We start from the raw sequence: 13,525 nt of genomic DNA, 5'->3' as shown, positions 1-13,525 counted from the left end.
GGACCGGGCCGGGCCCCGAGCGGCGGCAGTTGGGACCCCGCGGGCACCGGCGTGAGTGGGGCCGGGGATGGGGCACCGGGGGGGAACACCAGGGCAGCCCCATGGAACCCCGCACCGGGGGTGACCGCTGGGTGGCTATGCCGGGAGCGTCCCGTCCCATCAGAGCCTCCCTGTCCCCGCAGGCCTCTCCGCGGATGGACGGCGAGCCGCCAGCCGGGCCCCAGGCCCGCGGCCCCGCCGCGCGGGGAGCGGAGCCGGGGGACGGCAGCGGGGCGGCCGGGGCTCCCACCGGGGCAGCCGGGGTTCCCGCCGGGGCTCCCACCGGGGCGGCCGGGGCTCCCACCGGGGGGCTGCCCACCTCCGGCACCAGCAGCGACGCCCCCGGGGCTAGGCCCGTGGCCACCGGCTCAGCCTTCGAGGGGGCCCCTCCACCCTACTCGCCCCCAGACCCCAAGAGCTTCCACCTCCTCTACCCGCCGTTCCCAGCCGGCTATCCCCAGCAAGGGCCTATCTTTTACCCGTCGGGGCCGGGCCCGCAGCCCTTCCCAGCCCCGGGCTTCCCCCACGGGCACCTGCCCTACAGCGCGGTACGTATCCCCCACCCCGATGTGCTCCTGCCCCGCTCTGCAGCGGGGCTCACCCCTTATCTCCCTGCCGGGTTTGTGGGGTTCCCGCGGAGCCCTGAGCAGCACGGCCCGGGCGGGGAGCTCCGCGGGCTCCCTCAGCTCTAACCTCCCCCGTGCCGCAGTACCACCCGCAGCCGGGCGCGGGGCCCTCACTCGCCCGCCACGGGCACCAGCGGCCCAAGGACTACACGGTGGAGTCGGTGCTGGTGACCATCTTCTGCTGCCTGATCACCGGGGTCATGGCTCTTGTCTACTCCCATGAGGTAAGCAAGAACTCACCTGGCAGCCTCGAAACCCCTCCCAGTGCTGCGGGTCTCTTCTAAGCTCTCCCCTTCTCCCCCTGCCCCAGACCCGGGCTGCGCTCGCCCGTGGAGACATGGCCCAGGCGTACCTGGCATCCAAAAAAGCGCAGTCACTGGTCCTCATCAGCCTCCTCTTCGGGTTGTTCGCCTCCATCAGCTGGATCGTCTACGTCCTGGTGTCCCTGTACCTGTGACAAGGACCCTGAGCCCCAGGGTGCCAAGAGCTCCTTGTGGCTCCACCTAGGGGGGGGTGTGGGGCACGGGCAGGTGAAGTTGCCACAGCCTTGTGTGGGAACGGGTGACAATGAAGAGTTTTTGGGGCTGCGGGGCAGCGTCCGTCCTTCCCGGCGGGGCGAGGAGCTGCCCCGCAGCCTTCAGGGCAGGAGGAGCCCAGAGCAGGGAGATGCTGCATCCTGCTGGATCCAGCTCTGGGCAGGGAGCTGTGTCGGATCCATGGGCGGGATCAGGCTCTGCTGCAGGATGCTGAATCCCACTGCTCTGGGCTCTCACTTGGAGCTGCCAATGGGACTCAGGTGTGGAGGGAGCTTCTTGTAGGATTGGGGTTGGAGATGGAGCAGAAGTAACAGGTGTGTGGGAAGCCCTCACTGGTCACTAATAGTGTGAGGAGATACAAACTCATGTATGCAGTTCTACAGTAATTCTGCACACACACACACACCCCACCACACAACAACCCCCTGTATTGCCACCTCTTGCTGCTTCCAGACTGAAATAAAATACAGCTGTAGCCAAACCTTCTGTTTTCTCTGCACACCAAGGGCCTGCATCTCCCCTTGCCATGGCCTTTGCCCACCACAAAATTCAGGGCAAGTTCTCCTGCAACAGCTGAAATTAGGTTTTTCCCAAGAGCAGGTGGGCACCAGGGAAGGGGAATCTCCCCATGGCCCTGGCCTGGGTGTGCCACTGGCCAGGCTGCTTGGGGGGACCCTGAACTGTGGGCAGACCCCTCCTGCTGTGCTGGTTCCATGGGATGCAGCCCCACATTCCAGCCCTGGAGTAGTGGGCACATGCTTGCTCAGTGTCTGGGCACTCTCCTCCTGAGCTGGCCCGTGACAATTATTTCCAGAGGAATTTTGAACCCTGTCCAGGACTGAAATAGCTCCATGGAGCAGCTCAGTTGCTGCAGGGGTTATTTATAGCCCTTGGCTGCGGGCACACGGCCATGCACGGGCTGGGCACACGCCGGGGGCTGGGCAGCCAAAACCCTGACACGGGGACACCAGAGCCCAGAGAAGGTGACAGGAGAAGATGTCCCCTCCCAAGTGCATGGCTTGTATTGGGGCAAAGCCATCTTGGCAAAGGGAAGAAATTTATAGTGAAAAAATAGAGGGGAAAGAGGGATGGGCAGAGGAGAACCACGGGGCACATGAGAAAACACGAGGCCACACCAGCGCCAGAGGCGGATTCGATTGTCACTTTAATCCACAGACTGTGCATGCACTGTAAACAGGATCATCAGGCAGGCAGGCTCGTTACTGGTGTTTTATTTGTCTTTAATAGAAAAGTTACAGGTCTGAAATGTTTGCAGGAAGATGCCACCATGGGGGTTAGTGGTAAATCTATAATACAACGGAACGGCTTGGGGGAGAGGCCTGGGGCAGGGGGCTGGTGACTGGGGGCATCACTTCTCCCCACTCCCTGCCCCATCTGGAGAGGGCACTCAGACTCTTCCCTCTCCCCAAAAAGAGGTGATGGCCTTGAGGATGCTGCCTGCAAGACGGGAACACACTCACAGCCAGTCTTGCACAAGGATATTCTGGGTTTCTGCTCCCCAGGGACTGCTCCTGGAAGGGGGGGGGGGTCTCTGGTCAGCAAACCTGAAGCTGCTCCAGGCAAGGGGACCCTCCTCTAGGGTCCCTCCAGCCCTGAGAGCCTGGCTTGAGGGTGGGACATGAGCCAGGAGCTGTGGTTGGGACACTGTTCAGCTGGAGATGACAGAAGAAGGGGTGAAGGGGGAGGAAAGCTGGGGGCACTCGGACCTCCCATCCCCACGCCATGGGCTGAGGCTCTGGGGGCTTGGCAGAGGGCAGAGACCAAGACCTCCTTTGGTGCTCACTGGGCTGGGTGGGCTCAAGTGCAGGGAAGAACCTGGAAACGGCTCCTGCTGGTTGGGGGATCACAGAACTTGCTGACTTGAAAGGGACCCATCAGGGTCACCGAGTCCAACTCCTGACCCTGCACAGGACAACCCAAAAATCCCACCACGTGAGAGCACTGTCCAAACTCTTCTTGATCTCAGACAGGCTTGGTGCTGTGCCTCATCACCCTCTGAGGGAAGAACTTTTTCCTGATTTCCAACCTAAACCTCTCTGCCACAGCTGCAGCTGTTCCCTCAGGTCCTGTCACTGCTCACAGGTGAAGAGATGTGCACCTGCCCCTTGTGAGGCTGCTGAAGACCACAACGTCCCCCCTCAGTCTCCTCCAGGCTGAACAAACCAAGTGCCCTCAGCTGCTCCTCACGAGGCCCCTCCAGACCCTTCCCCATCCTTGTGGCCTCCTTTGGACACTCTCTAATAGCTTAATATCTTCTTTATATCATGGTGCCCAAATTTAGTGTTGTCAGCAAAGTTCCTTAGTATCCCTTCCAGTCCTGTGTCCAGGTTGTCAGTGAAGATGCTGAAGAGCACAGGGCCAGGGGTGGAGCCCTGTGGAACCCCAGTCACTGCCATTTTTGGGGTGCCCAAGCCATGAGCCACGTGCTCACCCCTCAGGTAACATGGTCACTCAGCTGGATGAAGACAGGCTGGCCCCTCCTGTCCCTCTGAACCCCCAGGGCTGTGATTCCAGAGCCACCAGCACACACAGCCCTCCCAGGACAGCCTGGCCACTGCACCCAAGGGCTGCTCAGAGCCACCAGGGTGAAGCCCACACCACATCCTGGGTGTATTCATCACCCTTTTCACCACACTGGGCTTTTAAAAGATCTTATTTACAAAGGAAACGTGGATATTACTTCCTGGGAAGCCTTTAGGGATTGCAAAGCTTTGGCTGGACAGAACACAGCTCCAATGCCCTCAGTGCCATGAAAATAAACCACTTCTGAAGGGTTCTGGCTCAGACACCGTGGTTCAGCATGAAGAATTCCTGCTCCTCCTGCTCTGGGGCTGCACAGACTGTTGGACCCCACACTCCCCTCTCCCAGATGCCCTCAGGGGCAGGGCGGGGGGGGTCTCTCTGTGCTTGGCCACTGTGTGAGCCTTGTGCCTGAGTCTTCAGGAAAATAACCAAGCAGGGTAAAACCCTGGGCTGTCACTCTCTCCTGAGAGCCAGGCAGAGCTGCCAAGGCTTTGCAATCTGTTTGGAGAAGGAAAGGAGGGCAGCTCTGATTCACCCAGAACAAACAGAGCTGCTATTGAGAAATAAGTTAAGGATGCTCTGTGAAACTCCGTGTCTGTATTCCTTGGGAGCTGCTGCCCTAAAGGTGCAGGATTTTGTCAGAACCATGTAAAAACCCATGACCACGTGACAGGGAGCTGAGGAGGGCCTGGCAAGGCTGCTGAAACCTACAGGGCACACTCACACCCATGATCCAACTGCAAACCACTGGAGCAGGACAGAGAGGAGGGATGTGGTGGGACACAGAGGGGAGACAGAAGGGCTGAATAAGGCACACTGAACAGATTGGGGTTAACACTGTGTGTGGGAAATGACACCCTTGCCTTGCCCTTCCATGCTGGGCTGTCCCTGCCCTGCTGGCACCAGCATGGCAGGACTGAGGACAGGGACTTGCTGGGGGTCCTGTCAAAACACAGCTCTCAAAGCACAGCACTGAGGGTCCCAACGGGGACCCCCAGAGAAAAACATTTGGCAACAGAGAGAGGAGAGAGGAGTGGGTGGGAGGGCAGGGTGGCTCAGCTGGGCACAGGGCTCTTTCCTGGTTCCCACTTCCAACCCAGAATTGGCTCCTTCAGGAGGCTCCTGGCCCTGCTCTGCAGCCAGTGCCCACCTGGCTGCCCCGAGCCTCCTTGATCCAGCACTCGGAACAACATTGTCACTGGTTGTGGATTTTATACAGACTGGTTTGCACTTGTCTTTTTTTTTTTTTTTTCCTATAAACTCATCGGTATTCAGACATGCATCAAAAATCCCCAGGGGGTTCTAAACACTAGGTATGTACAGTCTGCATCCTACAGCATTTCCTGTGCAAAAGCTAAGTACCATCGCTAAGAGACACGGGGGCACAGGCAGGTGACCCCCAGTACCTGGGCAGTCCGTGTTTCCAGGTTCAGAGGGATTTTCTGTTGCTTAAATAACGAGATCTGAGAGGAGGAGGGGGGTGTGATGACTGGAGATGGCGGGTCCCTGCCCACATTCTCAGTGCCTCTTCTGTATCTACGACCGGTGCCTTCTTCCCGTGAAGAAGGCGCCAGAGATCTGGGGTGAGCCGAGACCCCTGTAAACACAAGCAGCTCTCTGGAAGCAGAGCTCCTCTGGCAGGCAGCAGGAGACACTTCCATCCTCATGAACACGTTGGGAAGGTGGCATTGCAGGGGAGACTCCAACCCTTGGCTTCCACGGCCGCTGCTGCCCGACGCCGCTCCGGAGATGAGTCAGTGGGCGCTGAGCTCCTGCTGCCCCTGCTCTGGATGGACACAAGAGCCAGGGTACTCCTGAATGCAACAGGCCAGCAAACCAGCAACACGCTGGCGTGGGACACTCCTTCCACACAGCTCTGTCCCCGGGGTTAAAGCTGGTTCATGGCACAGAGGGGCGGGAGGAGGAGGAGGGCGAGTGCAGCGAGCACCGGCCGATCTCTCATCTCTGCCCTCGGTGGCTGCGCCGGCGCCTCCGCGCCCGGCATCGCCACCCCCAGGGACGGCTGCCAGCTGGGAGGGAGGGTGTGTCATCCAGTGACAGGTACAAACATTGAACTCCAGTCTCATAGCTGCCCTCGGCGCCTCTGCGGAGCGATTCTCCTCGCACCACCCCTCCTCCTAGGTTTTCTCTTCCCGATCTGTTTTCCGCCTCGTGATGTTCCGCGGTTTGATTTTCAGGGACAGTTCCCACAGGGCCTCCTCAGCCAGGTGGTCGCTGAAGTCGTTGAAGAATGACACTATGTCATCGTTCCTTTTGATGTCGTAATGTCTGGAAAACCACAGAGGAGCTGCAGTTACACAAGGGCTACCTGGGGTCCTCTCCTGCCTTTGGGCCACCCCTGTCCCTGTCCTGCTCTGAGGACACCCAGCACTGTGTGTGGGCTGTGCCCTGTCCTCATGGCAGTGGTGTCACACCACAAAGGGGAAAACCTGCTGCTGAATTGAGGGGAAAAAGGCACTTATCACACAGAAATCAGCAGCTAGATCTGCTGCCTCTGCTGCAAGACAGCACTGAAAAAACACCCGAATATCCCAAAGAACACAGGAACCAGCAACAGCAAAACCTAAAGGCAAAACTTATCTGGATCTCAAAACTAATATCAGAAAAGTGCCCTTACAATGTTTATCTAACCTAGAGAGGGAAGGAGACTGATTAGAGCCCTGTTGTTCCCAGCTCTCCTTCCAACTCCCTTCCCCTTTAGACTCCCTTCTCCTGCACAGGGGCTCCCATGTCCAAGCCCCTGCCCCAGTCCCCCCCCGTGCCCCAAAGCCACCTCTGAGCCCCACTGCTGCACTTACACTTGCTGGAAGCACCTCATGCTGTCCAGGATGTTAAACTGCTGCCAGCGCTTGGAAAAGTTCACTTTGCTGTCAATGTAATCAGGGTTTCCCAGATGGACAAAGGTCAGGTCCTGCAGAATCAGGCCTCTGAAAGAGGGAAAGGGGCAGCAGGCCAAGGAGTAGGCAAACAGACACAGAAGTCAGTCACAAAGGGCAGGGTGGCCAGCCAAAAGGCAGCCCAACAAAATCCAACAGCCTCCCTCTGCCACCAGAATGGCAACCTCATCCAGAGGGAAACATTCCCAGCAGCAGATCCAAAGGTGTTGAGATGCAAACAGCCCCAGCTGGCCACCCTGCCCCACCCTGCTCGGAGTGGGCTGATGTGGCACCGTGCTGCCCTAGCCCAGGTGTTGGGCAAAAGGCAAGGGCTGAGCTCAGCAGCAACTGCTGAGAAATCATTGAAGGAGGCATTTTAATGTGCAGAACAGTGTCAGGGGAAGGGGCTGCACTCACAGGTAGGGGATGCAGGGGGGCTCCACATCGGCCAGGGCCGCTCGGTAGGCGCGGAAGGACGAGGAGCTGTCGATCAGGGTGCAGTACTCAGCCAGGCCCTGCAGGACACAAATCCCCTGCTGACACCTCTGCTCCAAAGTCATTTTCCTTGTCACCTCCCCCCAGAGAGCCACACAGAGCAGGGAGTTAATGCCATCCTGCAAACATCTCCAGCTGATTTACTCAGCCCAACCCTGGGGTGTGGAACATTGCTGCCTTCAGCCTCCCCAAGCCTTGGGCTGCAGGAGGAGGAGCAGGAGGAGACTGTTGTCCCCTGTGACTGTGCTGGCACTCCTGCAGCTGTCAGAATGCCCAGCCACACTGAAGGCTTCCAGCACCATGGCATTTTACCCACTGGAGAGGAGTTATCCACCATCCCTCCACCCTGGGACACTGCTGGGATGTAAAACCACTCAGCTGTTTCATACATAACCACACTCAGCCTTCCCCCAAAGATCACAGCCCCACTGCTCCTCACCTCTGAGGTTTGCTTCTGCCACTCCAGCCTTCGGATGGGTGCAGAGTCCAGTGCAGAAAGAATGGCCAGATAGGAATTAAAATTATTCAGCTTTCGTAAGTGCTGTGAAGAGGCAGAATATTCCAGTTACTCGAGAGCTCTGAAAAGCCTTCTAGCATCAAACAGCTCTACTGAGCAGAGGGCCCCACTCCCCTGCTCCTTTCAGCAGCAGTGTGTGTGATTCAGAGGAAAATCCAAGCCAGTACCTTCATAATCTTTATAAATTTAAGGAGCAGCCTCTCTCGGTCCTGGGCTTTCTCTTGTAGCATGATTATTGAACGGACCCTGGAAGAACAGACAGAAAAAAGATAAACCTACTTAAGCAGAGATCAGATTTCCTCTTGTTTCATTAAGAAAACTGATCACTTATAGGGATGGGCCAATGCAAAAAAGTTCACAATACCTCCCGCTTAAATGGAGCACTCTAATCCACAGCAAAGACAGGACACTTTCACAGAGTGCATTTATTTGCAAGGGGAATGTTTATTTCAAGAGCTCAGTGATACTGATAATTAATTCCTCTGGATTACAAGGCCCTCCCTCACCCTCCTGATTTTATTTCTGCTGTGCTCTGGGGTCTTAAATGAGCGGTCTGCATCTACTTCCTGGCCAAAAATACACATTATGCCCTTTGTAACAAAGAAACCCAAGTCTATGAGAAATACTTGGAATATCTGCAAGGCACTGGAGGTTAGGCACAGTTCAGTGCCATGGCTGCTCTGAGCTCCTTACCAGTAGGACATGTTATTAAAGTGCTCTGTGAACTGTGTCAGGTTGGGGCTCTTCTCTTCATTTTGTTCCTTTGCCCAAAGCAGAACTTCTGGGATCTGCCAAGGAAGGAGAGGAGAGGGGTGGGAAAATACCACACATTAAAATGGGATTTCTACCCCAAGATTCCCAGCTGCAGCCTTTGTTCACAGCCACTTGCTGGCACAAGATCAGCTGTGTCCTACAATCCAGCAGGTGTCTGGGAGAGCTGGCAGGGCACAAAACCCTCCCACTGCCCTCAGCCCATCCACATCTCTGTACCTCAATTTTATAGAAGAGTTCAGCATCCAGCAGGGTCAGCTGCTCAGCAATTTCATGACTGTGGAAATCATGCAGTGTCCCTGGCCTGTGGAAAACAAGCAGGAAGTACCAAGGCTCAGAAAATGTGACCTGTTTTCTTATCTTTCTTGTATGTTGAACTGAGGAAACTCTTGTGTTCCCAGGGAAGGGATGCCCTGGCTCTCAGAGGACACAGACATGGTCACATACACCTCTCCTCACCTGGCTGCCACCCCTCTGGCTGCGAGAGGTTTGATGGAGTTGGCATAGCTCAGCATTTTCTTCTGATCCACTTTATCCAGGATGTTCTTGCGCAGCACTCTGGCCAGGCTCAGCTCCCCACTGCACACCAGCCTGAACACCAGGTCCATCAGCAGCTTGAGGATTTCCTCTGTCAATTCCACCAAGCTGGGAGGAAGGTGCAAAACAAAGAGAAGGCATCAGAGCTGAGACACTAAGTTCTGGGATTTGTATCTGTACTGAGTCTCATTGCTCTTTCCTACCAGCAGAATTGGGTGACTGAAATTTCTCTTCTTCCCAGCTCTTCCTTTCCCAGAGATTCCCCTTTTACTTGTTATTTTCAAACCACTGACCCAGTTAGGACACACAGGAAGAATCTGTTCTTCCAACAGTGTTCAGCACTACAGGTGTCCCAGTGGTCAGGGTTGGGGATTTCAGCTGTCATTATAGATTGGGTAAAAAAAATACATCTTCCTTAAAACCACATTTTCCCAGCTGCCAGATTTCTGTGAGTTACTGATCCTGCATCCCAAAATGAAGAAGGGAACTCACCACAGCTCATCCACCACTCTCACCAGCACGAAGAAGGTGTTCTTGCTGACTCTCTTCTTGAACGTGTCTGGGAAGTGGCAAAACTTCTCATATGTTGGTTGCAAATTAAAGAATTAACTCGGTGTAGCCAGAGCAGCATCAGTGCAATTCCCAACTGCCTCAAGGAATCATAAAATCATTGAATGATTTGGGGTGGAAGGGACCTTAACAATCATCCAGTTCCACTCCATGGGTAGGGACACCTTCCACTGTCCCAGGCTGCTCAGAGCTCCATCCAGCCCTGCCTTGGACACTCCCAGGGATGGGGCACCCACCTTAGAACACCACACTGTTCTGTCCTGATGGAAACTGGTGTTTGATTTCCAGGAGATAAGGGACACTGAGATGGCTCTGAGATGGCATTAAACTGACACCAGCTGCTGGTAGCAGGGGGTGTGAGGAGGTACTGACACCTCGCAGAACTGAGAGCAGGTGTACCCTGAAATTATTCTCTCTAAGGTGGCATTTAATGAGCAGCACTGCCCTAGAGTGATCTCCCCCACTGGTCTGTGACATCTGCTCTCAACAGACTCAGATGTCACCTCCACCTTCCTGCCCAATCTGCTGCAAGGAGGACAGTGACAGGGGGGACAGCACTGGCTGAAAAACCTTCTGCCAGGTGGACAAAGGGACAGAGAACAAGTTTATCAGTAAGGCAGCACTGGCAGGGCCTGCAGGGGTACCCCAGGCAGGATTGTCACCTGGCTGAGCCGTGCTGTGTCCCTGGCTGCTGATCCCAGAGCAGCAGCTCTGCTGCAGATGGCACTGACGAGCTGCAGCAGGACACGGTGACGTCAGGCTCCCTCTGACGTGGCTGCACAGCACCACAGCCACCAGAGCCACCAGAGCCAGAGCCTGCCCTGCTCTGCTGGCAGGGAATGGAGCCAAGGGCAAGGAAAGGCAGCAGGGTGCTCAGGGAGAGGCCCTGTCCATCCTCTGCCAGGAATGCTCCCCCTGCACATCAGGGCCCTGCCTCGTTACCAGGTACAAGCTCAGCTCAGGACTGGGAGGCCAAGAGCATCTTCAGGGCTGAGTTTGTTGCAGTAAAAGAGAGAGAAAGCCTTGATGGTTTAATCATCTCTAATATTAAACTACACCTGCCCACACAGGCAATGCCCATGGCCCCTCTGGAAGGTGGAAGGTTCTCTGGTCCCCACTCTACAAATGAGATGTCCCAAATAAAAGAGCAGTTCCCCAGTGACATACAGAAAACCTGAATTGCTCCTCTACCCTGCCAGGACCCTCAGGAGACAACTCTCAGGTCCAATATCCACTGTGACTGGACCTGCCCTGTAGTAATTCCCATTGGAGAGAGTGGAGGTAAAGGGATTCCTGCCTGGGACACCATCAGGGCCAGCACATCACTGACCATGCTGCCAGCAGGCTTCTGACTAAAAAACTTGCCACCAGCTCCCTCCACAGTGACCATCCAGCTCTGATTCCTGATGCGAGTGAGCTGCCTCTCATAAAAGGATATCTGTACTGCAGCTTCTTGATGAGCTCTTCAGGGGTAATAAATGTCCTGTATGTGGTCAGAAAGGCTTCACAGTACAGCACCAGATCTAGGGAAAAAAGCAAGAAAGCCTCAGTGAACCCTGCTTTCAGAAAAGGAGCTTCTTGTGAGGTTGAATGCAGATGTACAGAGGAGGACATGGACACATTTTGGTGTGAGTGAACTTCCCAGAAATGCTGTGCTCTTGGTCCTTACCAGCAGATGGACCCTTTGGCACAAGAGCAGCAGTGACACTGCCCTGTCCCCACTGGCCTGGCCCTGGCTCCCACTGGCAGCACTTGGGCTTGTGCCTCATAAAAGGGTCAGTGAAAAACACCTGCTTGTGGGACAGGAACTATCAATAATGTGTCAAGGAAAAAAGTAGTTTAGACCTTGGGGATGCTTAAAAAGAAGATCTGATGGCAAGAGGTGATGCCTGCTCTGTCTTTGGTGCTCAGGCAGGTCACTCTGCCCTCCCAAGGAGGAACACACGTGCTTCAACACACGCTGTGGTGTTGCAGACCCTCTGCCCTTCCTGAGTTCCAGGAAATCCATCCCAGGACAGTGTAAATAGAAGATTATTTCCAGCCAAAAGAAAAGCAAATTGCACTGCAAAAACTGATGCTGCCCCAACAGAGATGTGGTGCACCAAGCCTGTGCTGATTCACCTGCAGGACAAGGTGCTGTAGGGCCTGGAATTGCAAAGGCTCTGGGCATTATCATGGGCACAGAGGATGGAACTTGACAAAGCACAAACTGCAAACAGGAATGCAGATATCAGGTCAAGACTGCAGAGCACTTGCAGTCCCAATGCCTGGTCCCTGTGGACAGGAGTGCCAAAATGGGAGCATTAGGCACTAGTGGCAGTCCAGGGCAGGGGCAGGGCAGCAGGGTGTGCTGGGGATGGCACCCTGCCCCTGCCAGGAGCACTGCACCAGGGGCTGAGAGAGGAAGAGCTCCTGCTGTGCCTGCCCAGGCTGGGCTGTACATGCAGAACTTGTCCCAGCCAGAACAGGCATCACCCCATATCCACGTGCTGCAACACCCAGGCACTGCTGGGAGGTGGAAGGAGCTGGGCACAGAGGGAGAGCTCTGCCTCTCTACCTGCAGTGTTTCTCTTGGCAGGAACCTCACCTTCCTCCTGCTCTGAAATCAGGGAGTGCTGCTGCCTCTGGGTTACAGACAAGAGGCTGGGTGCTCACACCAGGGGTGAGCCCCAGGCCTTGTCCAGCTCTAACCCTGCACTCACAGCAAGTGTGTGTGGCTGTGAGCACTTAACTGACCAGGGATTTTATTCCTGAGGAACCACAGGTCTCTCTTTATTCCTTATGCCATTTAGCTTTTTCAGAAAACTCAAATGGACAAGAAGCATCATGCAACAGGGCGTGGAGTTACATTTATTCTGGGTTCCCATCTGCCCAAAAGGCAACGTGAGGTAATACAGCTGGTCTGCTCTGGCACTTGAAGCTGCCAAGAAATTCATCTTTAAAGGAAAGCCTCTTAACTCTACCCCTCTGTGCCGTTTGGCTGATTGATTTACAAGCCTGGAATTCTTCTCATTGTAAGCTTGATTCATTAACCCTCTCAGTCACCCTAGCAGTGGGTTAGCATAGCACAAATTCCTCTGTGCTCCTTTCAGCTCTGGCTTGGCAGGCTGAGCTCAGCCACTGGAACTGTCCCCTGCCCCAGCTCTGCTCAGCTGCACCACTGGGCACATTAAATCCTGCTCTGGCTTCTCCCAGCTCTGAAAAGCTCTCCACAGCTCTCACCCCAGTGCTTGCAGAGCCCTCAGAGCCCCTGCTCAGGAACTGGAGCTCCAGCACTCACCCCCTTATCAAGCAGCTGTCTTCCAGCAGGAAGAGTAGGGAATTCTTTTGTTGTGATGCTTGTTCCAGAGAACTGAGCAGTTACTCTACCCCACTTTCAGCATGTTTATGAGGGGTATTTCCACCATCTCATTTAGACTGCTTTTTTTAATATACATTTCCAGCCTTGGCACAATTAACTGCCTCCTCCTCTCTGGTGTGTTCCTAACTTTGGTCCTTTCTGCCTGGATTCTATGCCCATGCACACTGGGAAACACAGCTGTCAGGGGAAGGATTTTCTGGCTAGCTGAATGGTGCTGGTAAGTAATTGCAAACATCTTATGCTACAGTAAAACCCCTGTCATTTAAAAATGTACATGAAGGATATTTCCCCTTTGACTATCAACCTCTAAACTGAGCACTGAGTGATTCAGAGGGTTAGTGTTTTGCCTCCCAGGAGATAAAGAGATCAATCCTGGTTAAGGCCATCAGCACAAATGTGTTTGGCAGGTTCAAATCACTCTCTGGAAACACTGCAAAGGCTGTCTTTGCCACAGGTCTTGGAAAGGAGCTGCTTCATGTGTGTGGGGCCTGGGTTTGGACAGATGAAGAGGGGTTTTAACAAATCTGGAGCTCAGGGTTGCTAATGTTCTTTCTCCTCCCCCACATCTCTTCTTTTGTACTGTGGATTCCCTCTCTGAACTGGTCTGGGAGGATGCCAGGACACAAGTGGTA

At 54.9% G+C, this 13,525-nt stretch overlaps 2 protein-coding genes across 3 annotated transcripts in view; one reads left to right on the top strand and one right to left on the bottom strand.

Moving 5' to 3' along the window:
• Nucleotides 1-115: 115 nt before the first annotated feature.
• Nucleotides 116-1,682, top strand: PRRT1B (proline rich transmembrane protein 1B). The gene is made up of 3 exons (XM_050981095.1): nt 116-587; nt 749-889; nt 976-1,682. Exons 1-3 carry the CDS (start codon nt 138-140, stop codon nt 1,120-1,122), a joined length of 738 nt encoding a protein of 245 aa, XP_050837052.1. The 5' UTR covers nt 116-137; the 3' UTR covers nt 1,123-1,682.
• Nucleotides 1,683-2,348: 666 nt separating this feature from the next.
• RAPGEF1 (Rap guanine nucleotide exchange factor 1) overlaps nt 2,349-13,525 on the bottom strand; it is an 84,144-nt gene continuing 72,967 nt past the window's right edge. For both annotated transcript variants that reach the window (XM_030232359.2, XM_030232360.2), the window contains 10 exons: nt 10,971-11,055; nt 9,455-9,547; nt 8,885-9,070; nt 8,645-8,729; nt 8,348-8,442; nt 7,822-7,900; nt 7,577-7,678; nt 7,060-7,157; nt 6,565-6,693; nt 2,349-6,034 (listed from right to left, as the gene is read on the bottom strand). In XM_030232359.2, coding sequence (XP_030088219.1) covers nt 5,884-6,034; nt 6,565-6,693; nt 7,060-7,157; nt 7,577-7,678; nt 7,822-7,900; nt 8,348-8,442; nt 8,645-8,729; nt 8,885-9,070; nt 9,455-9,547; nt 10,971-11,055 — 1,103 coding nt within the window. In that variant the 3' untranslated portion in view covers nt 2,349-5,883. The remainder of the gene's footprint in view (nt 6,035-6,564; nt 6,694-7,059; nt 7,158-7,576; nt 7,679-7,821; nt 7,901-8,347; nt 8,443-8,644; nt 8,730-8,884; nt 9,071-9,454; nt 9,548-10,970; nt 11,056-13,525) is intronic.

This window comes from Serinus canaria, chromosome 17, assembly GCF_022539315.1.
Source record: "Serinus canaria isolate serCan28SL12 chromosome 17, serCan2020, whole genome shotgun sequence".
NCBI classification, from domain to species: domain Eukaryota; kingdom Metazoa; phylum Chordata; class Aves; order Passeriformes; family Fringillidae; genus Serinus; species Serinus canaria.
This window is presented reverse-complemented; position numbering and strand designations above follow the sequence as displayed.